Source organism: Aulonocara sp. 'chitande type north' Nkhata Bay, linkage group LG5 (genome assembly GCF_057382095.1).
Source record: "Aulonocara sp. 'chitande type north' Nkhata Bay isolate Kocher_YH1m ecotype deep benthic linkage group LG5, A_spYH_male_GT1.1, whole genome shotgun sequence".
In the NCBI taxonomy this organism is placed as follows: Eukaryota; Metazoa; Chordata; class Actinopteri; order Cichliformes; family Cichlidae; genus Aulonocara; species Aulonocara sp. 'chitande type north' Nkhata Bay.
This window is the reverse complement of record NC_141348.1, coordinates 25512125-25525541: the sequence shown is the minus strand read 5'-3', so window position 1 is coordinate 25525541 and position 13417 is coordinate 25512125. Positions and strand designations below refer to the sequence as shown.

The following is a 13417-nucleotide window of genomic DNA, read 5'->3' as shown; positions in this document are numbered from 1 at the left end:
TCAATCATTCCGCTCCTGCTCTCTGCAGCAGTTGCCTATATTTTATGTACATTTTCCCCTTTAAAATGCTGCGAGGACAGTCAAGAATTAATCGACTGAATTTTGAGAACATATCATTTTCGTAAGTTCTGGAGAGCGCTGACAGAAATCTTCACATGCTGCCGATTTCATTCTAAGATTTAATTTAAAGCAGTGCTACGGTCCTCGATCACGTTCCTCTTTGGTGAAATGTCATTCGCTGCGCTTTGGAAATTATCGAGGAGCAGAGCAATGTCCAAACAGCAAGTCTGAGAAACAGAAAAAAAAAGCAGCAGAGTGTTAACGCCTCGGGGGAAATTTGTGGGAGTCTCGAAGCTACGCCAAGTTTTACGCAGTGTCTTAACAGTTTCTGTACAGTCACCATGTATGAACGGAAGAGTTTGTATATTTTAAACATGCATTTTTAAAAAAAGTTTTGCTCTTATTAAGCAACACTTCTCTCCTCTCAGCGACTCGTGGAGGCGGCCGAAGAAGCGCATCATCAGCATGAGGAAAATCCCGACCTGCAGGTGAGGCTGCAAAAGAAAAGGAAAGGAAAGACGTGATTTTTTTTAAAGTGGCGTGTCACTGTCATAGATCACGATGAATCATCTTTTAGTTGGTGAGGGGAGGAGCGGCTGCAAGGTGAGAGAAGGGTAATAGGCCCTAAAAGTCTTTAATTGCGTTGGCAGCGCCCTTCACTCTGACGTCCTGCCAGCGGTTTGATACATAATGTTTCTTTGATAAGTCAAGCCTCACACAGTGAAGGCTGCGGCGCCAATACTGCCATAACTCATAACCATGTTTTTTTTTTTTAATTAGGCTGCAGAGCCTTTAAGCTTTTACATACTGTAATTAACACTAACTAGAACACAGTGGAGATTAAGATCTATCTCACCCTCTGCGAGCACAAGTATGGGCTTCGGGTTGTTGTGCATGGTATTATATTTTGTAGAACCACCAATTTTCCCCCTCAGGTAAGGTAGTCTATTAGAGGGCGGTCTGTAGGTTAACCAGAAAGAAAAGGGAAGGGAGACAAGTCATTCTAAATTTAATTATACTTCACAGGATCTGCTCATGCGCTCGGGCTTTGTTGGGGACATTATTTAGCGGCTCTCAGTGCGCGCTGAGAGCTTCCCTGGTCTCTGCAGAGGGGATGCAGTATTTCTGGCGTTTGTTACCGCTCTCCCTCGCTCTCTCTCCGTCCACTGGACAGAGATAAATGAAACTCTTTTGCGTGGCGCATTGTTTCACTTCCATGGCTGCAGATTGGAAAACCACTCGAGCAACAAAACACTGAAATAACTGGAGCACTTTACAGTTAATAGAAGCATTTACATCATATGAATACATTCTGTCACCTTGTTCTCCTGTCCATTTCTTTGCTGTTCACATCCACAGAACAAGAGGGACAAGAGGGAGAGATGCTACCTTAAAAGAAATATATGACCAGTGAAATAAAGAAGTATTTTTGTCTTTAACCTATTTGAAACGGTTTGGCTTATACTTAAATACCCCCAACCTCCTCTATTTTATATTTAAGAAATAAGATCTGTAGGAAATGTGAAGATTTATCAGACTCAAAGCAATAATCCACAAACCAAACTATATCTTTTATGCATTTATGTATTTATGAGTCCCTTCAAAGAAACACAAATATTACATTCTTTATATTTTTGTCAAAAACATTATTTCCTGAAATATCTGAAGATCTTATTTCATTTTTTTGTTTTTTATTTTTCAGTTTTTCGTGATCCTCCCGTGGCTGCATTGGTACACATAAATTGTTGCACACTCTTAGATAAGAAAAGTTCTCATCCAAGCCCTTGACAGTTATCACACAGGCCTATCACACAGCCATTTCAGCTTAAAGGCCATAAAAAATAATAAGGAAAATTCAATATCCACCTGCGGTAATGATGTGATGTCATTATAGTACTCCTCTTGGCATCATTCAGCCAACCTCGCCTCCTCTGACACCACACATTTTTCACGCACCATTTCACTGACCACAGTGAGATAAGCTGGCTGCTCTTATCTCAGCTGCTTTGTCTCAGGACACTCGGATGTTTTGTGCTGACCTGAGTGCAATTCAAGGGTGTGTGGATCCAGTCTGATGGTGTAAACGAAACATTTGTACAGTAGAGCCTTATTTAGTTTCTTTTTTTTTTTTTTTTGGGGGGGGGGGGGGGGGGGGGGTGTCAGTGTTCCTTTCAGTAGGCCTAAAAGAAAGTATTAAATATTAAAATATGAGCAATATAAAGTTGTTGTTCATAAGATCATTCCTTTAGAATTATTCTGTCTCCTAATACAAATGCATAACAAGACACATCAATAAAATTGTTTCATACAGGCTCTAAATTTCTCTAAACATTAAAACAACATAAAGTCTGACTTTGTGCATGTTTTTAAAAATACTTTTAAGGCTTTGTGAGAATTCCTTTATTTCTACTTCAGATGTTTTAAAAAACTGGTTTAAAAAACTATGTTTGAATCTGAATCACTTCATTTAAACAACAACAACAACAAAGGTCTTTATAGACACCACAAAGATTTAAGTTTGTATAATCACACTCATATACAATTATGCTAATTCTCTAGTCATGCTTTTGTTTTTCTGTTCTGGCATTTCATTGTGAACCATTTTGTGATGTGTATCTCTAAAGATGCTATACTATAAATACTTACTATAAATGAATTTATCACAGTGTTTCATTGTTTGACTTCATGTTGTAAGCAGCACTTCCCCCATGAACAATCTGACTCATCACATCACACAAAGCAAAAGCTTTGAAACTAACAAGTTTTAACTTCGATATGATAAGATAGTGTGGAGATTAAGGGCTGTTAAATCCAGCAAAGTTTAGTGAGACCTGATAGCTGCAGCTGTCGAGCCTGCTTATACAGTAAGGCCTAGCTGTTTGTAATGGAGGGCAGATCTCTGCAGTAAGGCCTACAGCTAACTGCAGTGGTGTAAGAGTCAGCGGGCCGTCTCGGAGAGCTGCAGTGTCCCATGGCCTGCTCTACAGTAATAACCCTGGTGGTTAACGTGCCTCTCTACAGCACTCAATTCTGCTGAGGATGCACGTTTCTCTCCTCCTCCACAGCCGCCCCGCCTCCTCCCGCCCCACCACCACCACAGCTCGTCAGAGAGCTGCTCAGGCGTGGTATGAGCTGTCAGAGGCTGCTTGATGACGATGCCCACTTGCTCCCCCTCTTCCTAGGAGGGATGGTTGAGAGTCCATCACCCATCTCACCTCCCTCCCTGCCTCCCCCATCTCTCACACTCTCTTTCTTAGTGCAGACAATGAGGACTAGAGGCCACAGAGAGGCCGCTCACACGGGATGCGGTAGTCTTTCTACTGCAGCAGCAGGCAGTGAAGGACAGGACAGAAAAATTGTTGGGTTTCACTTTCTACTCATAGTCCTTGTTTGCACATCCAGTGCCAATTTTTTTGACAAACTGAGAAATATATATAAAGAAAAAAACAACAACTGTGCTAACTGTAATCTGCTTTAGAAAGGTCTGTTTTTGATGCCATTTGTGTCCATTGTTTAATTCTTCTTTTGGTTTCATGGTTTGGAACCTGCAGATGTAGACAGAGCACACATGAGTGTTAACATTTGTAAAGGTCATTTTGGTTGGGGTTTAGGGTCTAAGATGCCTAATTTTTCTGGATAAGATGCTGGAAGACCCATCCGTGATTCAGTGTTTTGGCTAAAAGAGTTCTCATTCAAGATATTATCCGTTGGTCCGTCAGTTTGGTACCCTTAGCAGAAAATAGATCCAAAGCATTTCTCTTTCCTCCAAACATGGCAGGTTGAGTTGATGCCAAAGAGCTAGATTTGGATTTCATCAGATTCTTACTCTGGATGGCATAACACTGGCCTCCAGTAACACTGTGAGGAATCCTGGAGTCGTTCTTGACCAGGATATATCCTTCAATGTACATATGAAACAAATGTGTAGGACTGCTTTCTTCCATTTGCGCAACATCTCTAAAATTAGAAACATTCTGTCTCAGAGTGACGCTAAAAAAACTACTTTGTGCATCTATTACGTCTAGGTTGGATGACTGTAATTCATTATTATCAGGATGTCCTAAAAACCCCTGGAAAAGCCTTCAATTAATCCAAAATGCTGGAGCAAGAGTGCTGACAGGGACTAGAAAGAGAGATCAGATTTCTCCTGTATTGGCTTCCCTTCATTGGCTCCCTGTTAAATCCAGAATTCAAAATCCTGCTCCTCACATACAAGGTCTTAAATAATCAGCCCCCATCTTATCTTAATGACCTTATGGTACCATATTCTTCCATTAGAGCACTTCGCTCTCACACTGCAGGCCTACTTGTTGTTCCTAGAATTTTTAAAAGTAGAATGGGAGGGAGAGCCTTCAGTTTTCAGGCCTCTCTTCTATAGAATCATCTTTCAGTTTGGATTCAGGACACAGACACCCTCTCTAATTTTAAGATTAGGCTTAAAACTTTCCTTTTTGCTAAAGCATATAGTTAGGGCTGGACCAGGTGATCCTGAATCCTGTGTATATACACCTTTCTGCATTTAGTCAGTAGTTATTATTAAACTCTGGTTCTCTTCCACAGCATGTCTTTTGTCCTGTCTGCCTCCCCTCACCCCCAACCGGTCGCAGCAGATGGCCCCGCCCCACCCTGAGCCTGGTTCTGCTGGAGGTTTCTTCCTGTTAAAAGGGAGTTTTTCCTTCCTACTGTCACCAAAGCACTTGCTCATAGGGTGTTATATGATTGTTGGGATTTTCTGTTTTCTATTGCAGCATTTCCACCTTACATTATAAAGTGTCTTGAGGTGACTGTTGTTGTGATTAGGCGCTGTATAAATAAAACTAAACTGAATTAAGCCGAATCTGATCATAGCTTTTTCTCCCAAGTCTTCTCTGACACAAATTAAGTGTCCACTGGCAAACTTAATATGGGCCTGAACATTTTTTTTTTTTTGAGCAGGAAAACCTTACAGGTGATGCAAGATTTTGATCCATTACTTCCTAGTGTGCTAGCAATTGTGTTCTTGGTAAATGTGGTCTCATTTACCTTCAGGTCATTAATGAGCTCCTTGCAGTTTGGGCTGATCCACCATCTTTCTCATGATCATCCTCACCCCATGAGGCAAAATCTTACATGGAGCACAAGACAGAAGGCGATTTATGGTCATGTTAGATCTTTTCCATTTCTAAATAATCACACCAGCTGCTGTCACCTTCTCACCAAGTTTTTTGCTGATAGTCTTGTAGCTAGTTTGTAGAGGTCTACAAGCTTGTCTCTGACATCCTTTGACAGCTCTTTGGTCTTGCCCATAGTGGTCAAGAGGTTGAAATTCTGTGTACAAGTTTGCTTTATATACATAATGAGTTGAGATCAGGTGTATCTGTAATTGGTTGATTGTAATCTGTGTGCCACATGGGCAAATAGCTAATCGGTGTCAGCCAAATTTCTGATTGGCTCGACGGGGATCAGGTACGTATTTAACTAAATGACATGCAAATCAAATTCTAACTTTTATACAATGCATTTTTTCTGGATTTGTGGTTGATTTTCTGTCTCTCATGATTAAAATGAAACTACCATAAAACTTCTAGACTCTTCATTACTTTGTGAACAAACTTACAAATTCAGCAGTGGATAAAATAATTATTTCCCCCACTACATATTTTAAATATGAACATAAATATTGTTATTATTGTCGTGTGTGTGCAGTAACTGTTCTGTCTTTGTTTTTGCGGGCTTTGGTTAACATATCTGTATGTCTAATATCTGTTGTGTCTGCTCTTTTTGCAGTATGAATACTTCAATGCTGTGCTGATCAATGAAGTGGATGAGGAGGGCAATAATGTGGAGCTAGGAGGAGAGTTCCTCCTGGAGCCCAATTACCATTTCAATAACCTCTCAGTCAACCTCAGCCTCAGTGTTGTCCAGGTGCCCACCAACATGTACAACAAAGGTGTGTATTCCTCTTCTCTGCGGCTGCCTTAAATTCAGGATTATGTGAGTGATATTCACCTACAGGAAGCTGATGAATGGGGAGGAGAGAGGGAGGGAGGAAAGTAAGTGGTGAAAGTGAGAAATGGTAGCTGAAGCTGTATCAGTGTGACAGGCTGGGCGAAGTGGAGATAGGTGATCGATATGAGCCCAGACATAACAAGAAAGCAGCAGCAGTCTGCTCTGGAAAGATGCTGCCCATATGGTAGCTGCTCTGTCGCTTCTTGTTCTCACCTCTTCCCGTGTATTGCCTGTGTGGCTTTTGTTCAGCATTAATGGACTCCCCATAACTCTCTGTTTACAGCACAAAAGGGGAGTCAGCCAGCAGGAGGAAGGGAGGGATGATTTAGTCACAGGCATTGTATCTCTTTCAGGGGGGTCAATAAGGGACAAAGGTCAACCATGCACTCGGTAATGGTGACCAGAATGGTTACCATTATCACCATTTAATTTACTTTTCTCTCTTTTTCTCCTTTCTTTCACCATGCCTGTGTGTGTGTCCCTGTGGCCGCCATTTACAGATCCTGATATAGTGAACGGGGTTTACTGGTCTGAGGCCCTGAATAAAGTGTTTGTAGATAATTATGAAAGAGATCCAACGCTTATCTGGCAGTACTTTGGGAGTGCCAAAGGTTTCTTCAGACAGTACCCTGGTGAGTGCTGCCAATCTGTCTGTCAGTCTGCATGTGTGTGTGTGTGTGTGTGTGTGTGTGTGTGTGTGTGTGTGTGAGAGAGAGAGAGAGAGAGAGAGAGAGAGAGAGAGAGAGCATCCCATGGGAGCTCTCAACTGTCAGTGAAAAAAAAACTGATCAGAACAAATGATTTTGAATTACTAAAGGGGTAATTTGGCTAATGTTGTAATTTTACAGACCATCAGAGAGGATGCATATATACAGACTGCAATTAATCTGAATTTGCCAGAGTTGGTCTGCAGCCACACTCAGTAACATCTCTTAGATCCAGACGATGTTATTCAGACGGTTACGCTGATGTAAAACAGGCTGCCTGTTCACTGTAGAGAAGCTGCAGTGATGAGAAATGGCTTTTGAGATTGTTAACAGATGTAGGCTTTATGTGATTAATGTATAACGGGGAATCTTTAAAGGCCAAATGTTTCTCATCAGTCTTTTGCTAATATATGTATTCATGTTTTTATTACTCACTCCACAATACTGCTCTTTGTTTTGGGAACACGTTGCATTAAATGAGGAAAGAAATTTACATAAACAGATATTAACTTTTAATATTTTCAGCCTGATTGTTCATTTTTTGTTGTGTTTTTGGTTTCTGTTAAAGAAACTAACTGAGAAGACAAATATATTTGTGTGTGGCCGTTGTTCATGGCCAAACATCTGTGTGTTTTTCATGTCTTTTCATATCTTCACAAATATCAAATTAAAATTTAATTAATTCAGACCCAGATATCCTTTTAGAGCTTTCAGTTTTTGCAGAGATGTCGAGTCTTTTAGTGTCATTGGTTTTTCAAGCACTGCAGCTTTTAAACTTTAAATAAATAGGTCTCAACAGCTATTTTGTGGTGAGTGTTTTTATCCTTAGATTAAACCAGATTTGATGAGCCTCGTGAGTCTACTGCATCAGGATGGTTAATGTGGGACTGACTCAAGATAAGCCACACTGAGTGTGTTCATCATAACGAGGGAACATGTTGCCCACTGCAACAATGCGGCTTGTAATGTCTTTTTAATAGTTTTTTGGCAACAGTAGCACTCAGTGGCTCAGAGAAATTCACCCACAGGCTAAATTTGATAGTGGGAGAGCTTTGTTTTTTTTCCCCTCACAAATCTGGTGGCTTTAAAAATATAGTGCATTATCAGTCTTTTATGTAGATTCATGCAAGGTGAACACCGTATTTAACAAACCTCCCAATATGTAGCTTATTACCCAGCGCACTATAGTGTGACTCTTTATGATCTGTAACTGGAACAATGTAGTATGCTGTGTCTTACTGAAGGGCTTGACAGATGAAGAACTTATATTTTGATTACTGTTACATGTTAATATATCTTGTCAGTGTGCTTGTGTTTGCCCTCTGTGAAGCAATGTTATTTTATTACTTTAAAATTCTGCCAATTCTGATTTGTCTGAATCTGCCCCCCAGGAGTTAAGTGGCATCCAGATGAGCATGGCGTCATTGGCTTCGACTGCAGAAATCGGAAGTGGTAAGCCTGCATGTACCTGAGAAGTTTTGTACATCACACAGCTTCTAGATTCTAGAAGTCATTAGTCTATTTGTCCAAGGAAGTGTGTAAGTCATCTTATATATATTCCTACTATCCCTGGTGTGAGGAGGTCAAAATTACATAAACAAAGGAAGACATTTCAAAAGTTAATTTTTAGATCTTGGCATCATCTGAAAGGTTTTTTTAGCTGCAATTACATGTGAAGGTTTTGTGCCTTTGTAGCTCAACCGCTATTATTTGTAATGCACAATGAATGCAATTACAGCAGACGGACTAGATGTGGGAAATCGAAGACACTAATTGCATTCAATTTTTAAAGACACTCACACTCACAACTGACACTTTTCCAAAATGTACCTTTACTTTTTTTTGCACTAAAAAGAAAAAAAAGACACTTTGTTTATAATAGATGGTTTTTCCTAGTCCCTTTGGATTAAATTGAACTAGACAAGGTCCATAAATTAAAATATTTGACGCCCCTGCTTTAAGTGAACTCTGTCTCACAGGTACATTCAGGCCGCTACGTCTCCCAAGGATGTTGTGATCTTAGTTGATGTTAGTGGAAGTATGAAGGGGCTGAGGCTTACCATTGCCAGACAGACTGTTTCCTCCATATTAGACACACTGGGAGATGATGACTTCTTCAACATAATTGCTGTAAGTTAAAGTCGAAACAAAGTATTTACTCCTTTAAATTAATGATTCTCATATTCCTGTGTAATCTCAGGCCCTCTCTGTTACTTTAATGAACACATTTTTAGATGTTTCTACAATGTTCTTGTATTCGGCATAACTGGAGCGCAGTCATCCATGAAAAACAAAGATTGGTTATTTAAATCTCTTCTGTTTAAATGGTTGTTATACTCCCACAGTATAATCAGGAGATCCACTATGTGGAGCCTTGTTTGAATGGTACGCTGGTCCGGGCCGACAGAACCAATAAAGACGTGAGTCCCTATTAAAACTAATGAATATATGTCTCGCAGCAGGTCGAATTCACGCAGCTAAAGTTGAAAAACTTCTTCTTCCACTTTTGTGGTTATGTGTCAGCATTTCCGTGAACATCTGGACAAGCTGTTTGCCAAAGGGATCGGACTGCTTGGTGAAGCTCTGACTGAAGCTTTCATGATCCTGAGTGATGTAAGTTCCAGTAAAAAAAAAACTGTGACTGACATTTAATGACAAATCTTTCAAACATCCTCTCAGTCTATACTCTAATAAATTAACTTATTACAAAGGAGGTGAAACAGCTTCTGATTTTCTGATTGCATTTTAATGTTGGATTATTAGCATTTGTAATTTTATTATAAAAAGTTTAATTCATTTATTGATTAATTTGACATAAAAATAATGAATTTTTGCACGTGCCCACATAAGACAAATGCTTCTTCGTTCTCATTTAATTCAAGTGCTCCATTTGACCCGAACACAAGGGAAACTTTCATTTTACAAGCCACATTTGTTTTCACTGTCAGAATGTGCTCCAAGTACAACACAGAGCTAATCATAAAAAGTAGCACACTCTAGTCAAATATATTCGAGCATTTGGGAGGTGTGCCGCCCATCGAAATGCTCCATTGCAATCCCCGTTCCACCCTCCAAACACAGACACATCTATTCTGAACTGTGATTAATGGCTCTAATTAACGTCAATGATTAATAACGTGTGATTGGAACACAAAGAAGATAAGGCCAGGAGCCACGCCGCACTGCTTTTATCTCCCTGTTTTCAGGCAAGCTTTGGCAGTGCTGCTGAAGCTGAGGGAGCGCAGCTTTTACCTCTGCATTTGTCAGATTAATTAAAGCTCTGCAATGAATATGGTAATCAGGTAGCCCGTAGCTTACCATCGAAATTCACTGTTACACCGCTGCACAGTGAATAAAGTCACAATGCATCCTATCATAGACCGAATCACAGAGAAACTCTTTGCACTTGACAAGCTCTGCAGCATTTATACCGAGGCCTGGTGAGATGGATGAGAGTAAAGCTGCTTTACAAAGCTAGTGATATAAAAGTACCATAAAACAGCAAACACAAAAAACATTCTGCCAATACTAATTTATAATATATTTTCTGAAAAAAATAATATGGATTTAACTCTTTAACAGCAAGAGTTTAGAATTTATAAGAAAGAATGGATGCTTGTCAGAAAACAAGAGCAAGTCAACAGCCTGAAATGAGGAACAACCACAGCTGGAAAGGCATCCCGCAACATCTCAACTGAGCTTTCTGCTGGCATTTGTCAGAAAAGGCACAGGTCTAACTAATCAAAGTAAAAAATTGGTGTTCCTGATAATGTTTATACTGATTCACTGTCGCCACTCTCATGTTTTACTTTTGACAGTTTAAAAGATCTCCTGTCAGCAAAACACACAATGAACTAAAACCATTTTTTAACATTCAGATGTGGTGGATGATCACATTAGTCACTGCTTTCATTCTTTCCGTTTTCTAATATTAGATGAAACCTTACCCAAAGTTACCCAATCAGAAGAGTTTGCTGTATGTTTCTAACTAATTTTTAATACCTGCACCTGCCAAGGGTTTCATCCTTTTCCTTGTTTTTCCTGACACTGAGTCATGCTGACCTCACACATACAGCCACAGTCTCTGTTTGTTGTCCTCCAATGACAACAGAAATGAAAAGATGCATATTATATGTTAAGAACAGGTGTGCTCAGCAGGATTTGTCCTGTGATCTTGTCTCTTCACACTCCTGTGGTTCTTCACATTTACACTGCTACAAGTCAATAAGCCACTTAATTACTGCACTGCATCTTCTTGCATCTGAGTCAAGTGTGCCACATTTTTCAGGTTTATTTACTTCAACATAATGCTAGTTCTATTTATTTCATGTGTAAATAACATCATAGATATTGTTTGATTTTTCTGTTATGCTATGTTACTCTCATGCATTTTCCCCCTTGTACTTTAGTTCAATCAGACTGGTCGTGGCAGCGTGTGCAGTCAGGCCATAATGCTCGTCACTGATGGGGCAACTGAGATGTATGACGATGTTTTTGAAAAATACAACTGGCCAGAAAGAAAAGTGAGTCTTAACCGCTGTCTCTCTCCCCTTCTATTCGTCTCCATCACACTGTCTTTTCTGTCTAATTTTAAATTGTAAGCATCACAGTTTTTTGCTTGCACTGCAGTTTTCTTGCATCAAATGTACATTTTACATTATCCCAGCCGGAGCTCCGGTCTGATGTTTTGAGGAATTGGTTTCTTAATTCATTATCACTCGTGTAAAAATCGTTGTCAATATGATGTTTTTCAGTGTGTTGATGAATTACAGCTCAGGGAATAAAGCATGGGAAATTAATTATTTTCAAGGGCACTGCATGTACAAGCAGCTCAGGCTCAAAGGACTCTTACCCCTCTGCTGTGCTCTCCCCACACTTCTTCGTGGATTCAATACTGGGTTTAAAATCTTTTGTTGGTCTTTCTCAGTAAGACCTAAATGCAGTTAAAATGAAATGAACTGCTGTGCAGCTCACAGAGCCATAAAAACAACAGCTAAAGGGCTTTTGTTCAGTCCTGTGAAGCATATGTGTGGGGCTTTTGGCAGAGCACCGGGCAGTGTTTGGCAGGGCACCCCCCCTTCATCCTACCCACCCACCCCGCAAATACACCCTGAGGGCTGCTATATGGCAGCTTTTCAGTGTTTTCTATATGCTTTCTGCTTAGCAAAGCATCTGGAGCCAATGAGCCGTACAGGTCTGGCAAAGTGTCACGCAGCGTTCTTCAGAAGGACAGTTGTACATGCCCCCATGCCCAAACAATAACAAAGGAAAATTAATTTAATTTGAATACATAAACTCAAAAAAAGATGAAAAAATTAAAATAAACTAAAAAGGATTGGCCTAAAAAAGAAAAGTGCAAAGACACACTTTCCTCCTGAGAATTTAAAAGAACATATAGCTTCCTCCTTCTCCAGAACCAGATAGAATCAGGACAGGAAGATGAAGCACTGAGGAGATACATCACTTTGCATGTTTTTTAATCCTTCTTTCTCAAAAACTCTTGTCATCTATGTGTCCTTTAAACAGGTCCGGTTATTCCCTTACCTGATTGGACGAGAGTCTGCATTTGCTGATAACCTTAAATGGATGGCTTGTGCCAACAAAGGTTGGAGACCTTTTGATAAACACTTTCCAAGACAGCTTCGTATCAGAGTGTCAAACAGGGTCTGATGCTGCGCTTGTGTGCAATAATATGATAGATTAAGGATTTTTGGGGTCTGTGTGGTTTGGACATGTATGTGTAGCTTTGTGTGTTTTGTGTGTGTGTGCACGCATATGCATGTGCTTGCTCAGACTCTTTCTGCCAAGAGGCAATGAAGTGGCACTCGGGAGGGTCAGAGGTCAATTTGCTCTAATCCCTCTTCCTGTCAGTGTCTTCCTCTTGGCTGCTCACTACTGATGGCTCCCTCGCGTCAACGCTCCAGATGAGTGCCCTCTGGAAGGGAAAGTCACAGCCAGGAAAACAGATCACAGAGGGATTGTGGAATGACAAGCCACAAACCTCCTTCCCATACAGGCCACTGCTGCGTTATAACCCAACATGTCTGATATAAAACATTGTCAGCAACAGCAGGAGGTGACACTCAGTTTAAACAGAAACACTGGCTCTGTGCAATCCAGCAGAGACATCAGCAGGAGGGCAGTAGTGTACTTTAACACAGTTTTGAGGTACTTTCTTTTGGTTTGGAACCATATTTGAATTAAAAGCTATTTTAGACTTAATTTTAATATAATCAGTAGAAGTTTTAAAACACACCAATAATAGTCAAATAACATGGAATATATACACAAAATATTTGAGAGATACTGTTTTGTGCAATCTTATACTTTGCTGACATTTCTGTTGACATCAGTGAAGACAGTGAGTTCAAAGCTGGGTCATTTTTCCTGGAAATGTTGAAATGTGACAGCTGGGTTCAGCCTCCCCACGACCCTGAATTTTATAAGTAGCTATTGAAATAATGGATGGATTGATGGATATATGTTGGGTTGTTAAGTCATTAAAAACTACACACGGTGGGTATTATGAGCTGATTTAAATGTGCAGCATGTTGAAATTGTATTAGCTTTAGGATTCAGAATTCTTTTTTTTTAGTGCACCACATCACCTTAATAAATCTAATAGAATTTATTAATTGTGTGAATAAAAACATGCAAAAACA

General features: G+C 40.0%; 1 protein-coding gene across 2 annotated transcripts in view; it reads left to right on the top strand.

The window, feature by feature from the left end:
- LOC147330727 (voltage-dependent calcium channel subunit alpha-2/delta-3-like) overlaps nucleotides 1-13417 on the top strand; it is a 34945-nt gene that overhangs the window by 6352 nt on the left and 15176 nt on the right. For both annotated transcript variants that reach the window (XR_015129105.1, XM_086292469.1), the window contains exons 5-13: nucleotides 489-548; nucleotides 5827-5989; nucleotides 6549-6680; nucleotides 8147-8207; nucleotides 8735-8885; nucleotides 9101-9175; nucleotides 9279-9368; nucleotides 11165-11278; nucleotides 12282-12360. Coding sequence is in view for 1 of the 2 variants with exons in the window: in XM_086292469.1 (XP_086148595.1) it covers nucleotides 489-548; nucleotides 5827-5989; nucleotides 6549-6680; nucleotides 8147-8207; nucleotides 8735-8885; nucleotides 9101-9175; nucleotides 9279-9368; nucleotides 11165-11278; nucleotides 12282-12360 (925 nt within the window). In the remaining variant the exon portion in view is untranslated. The remainder of the gene's footprint in view (nucleotides 1-488; nucleotides 549-5826; nucleotides 5990-6548; nucleotides 6681-8146; nucleotides 8208-8734; nucleotides 8886-9100; nucleotides 9176-9278; nucleotides 9369-11164; nucleotides 11279-12281; nucleotides 12361-13417) is intronic.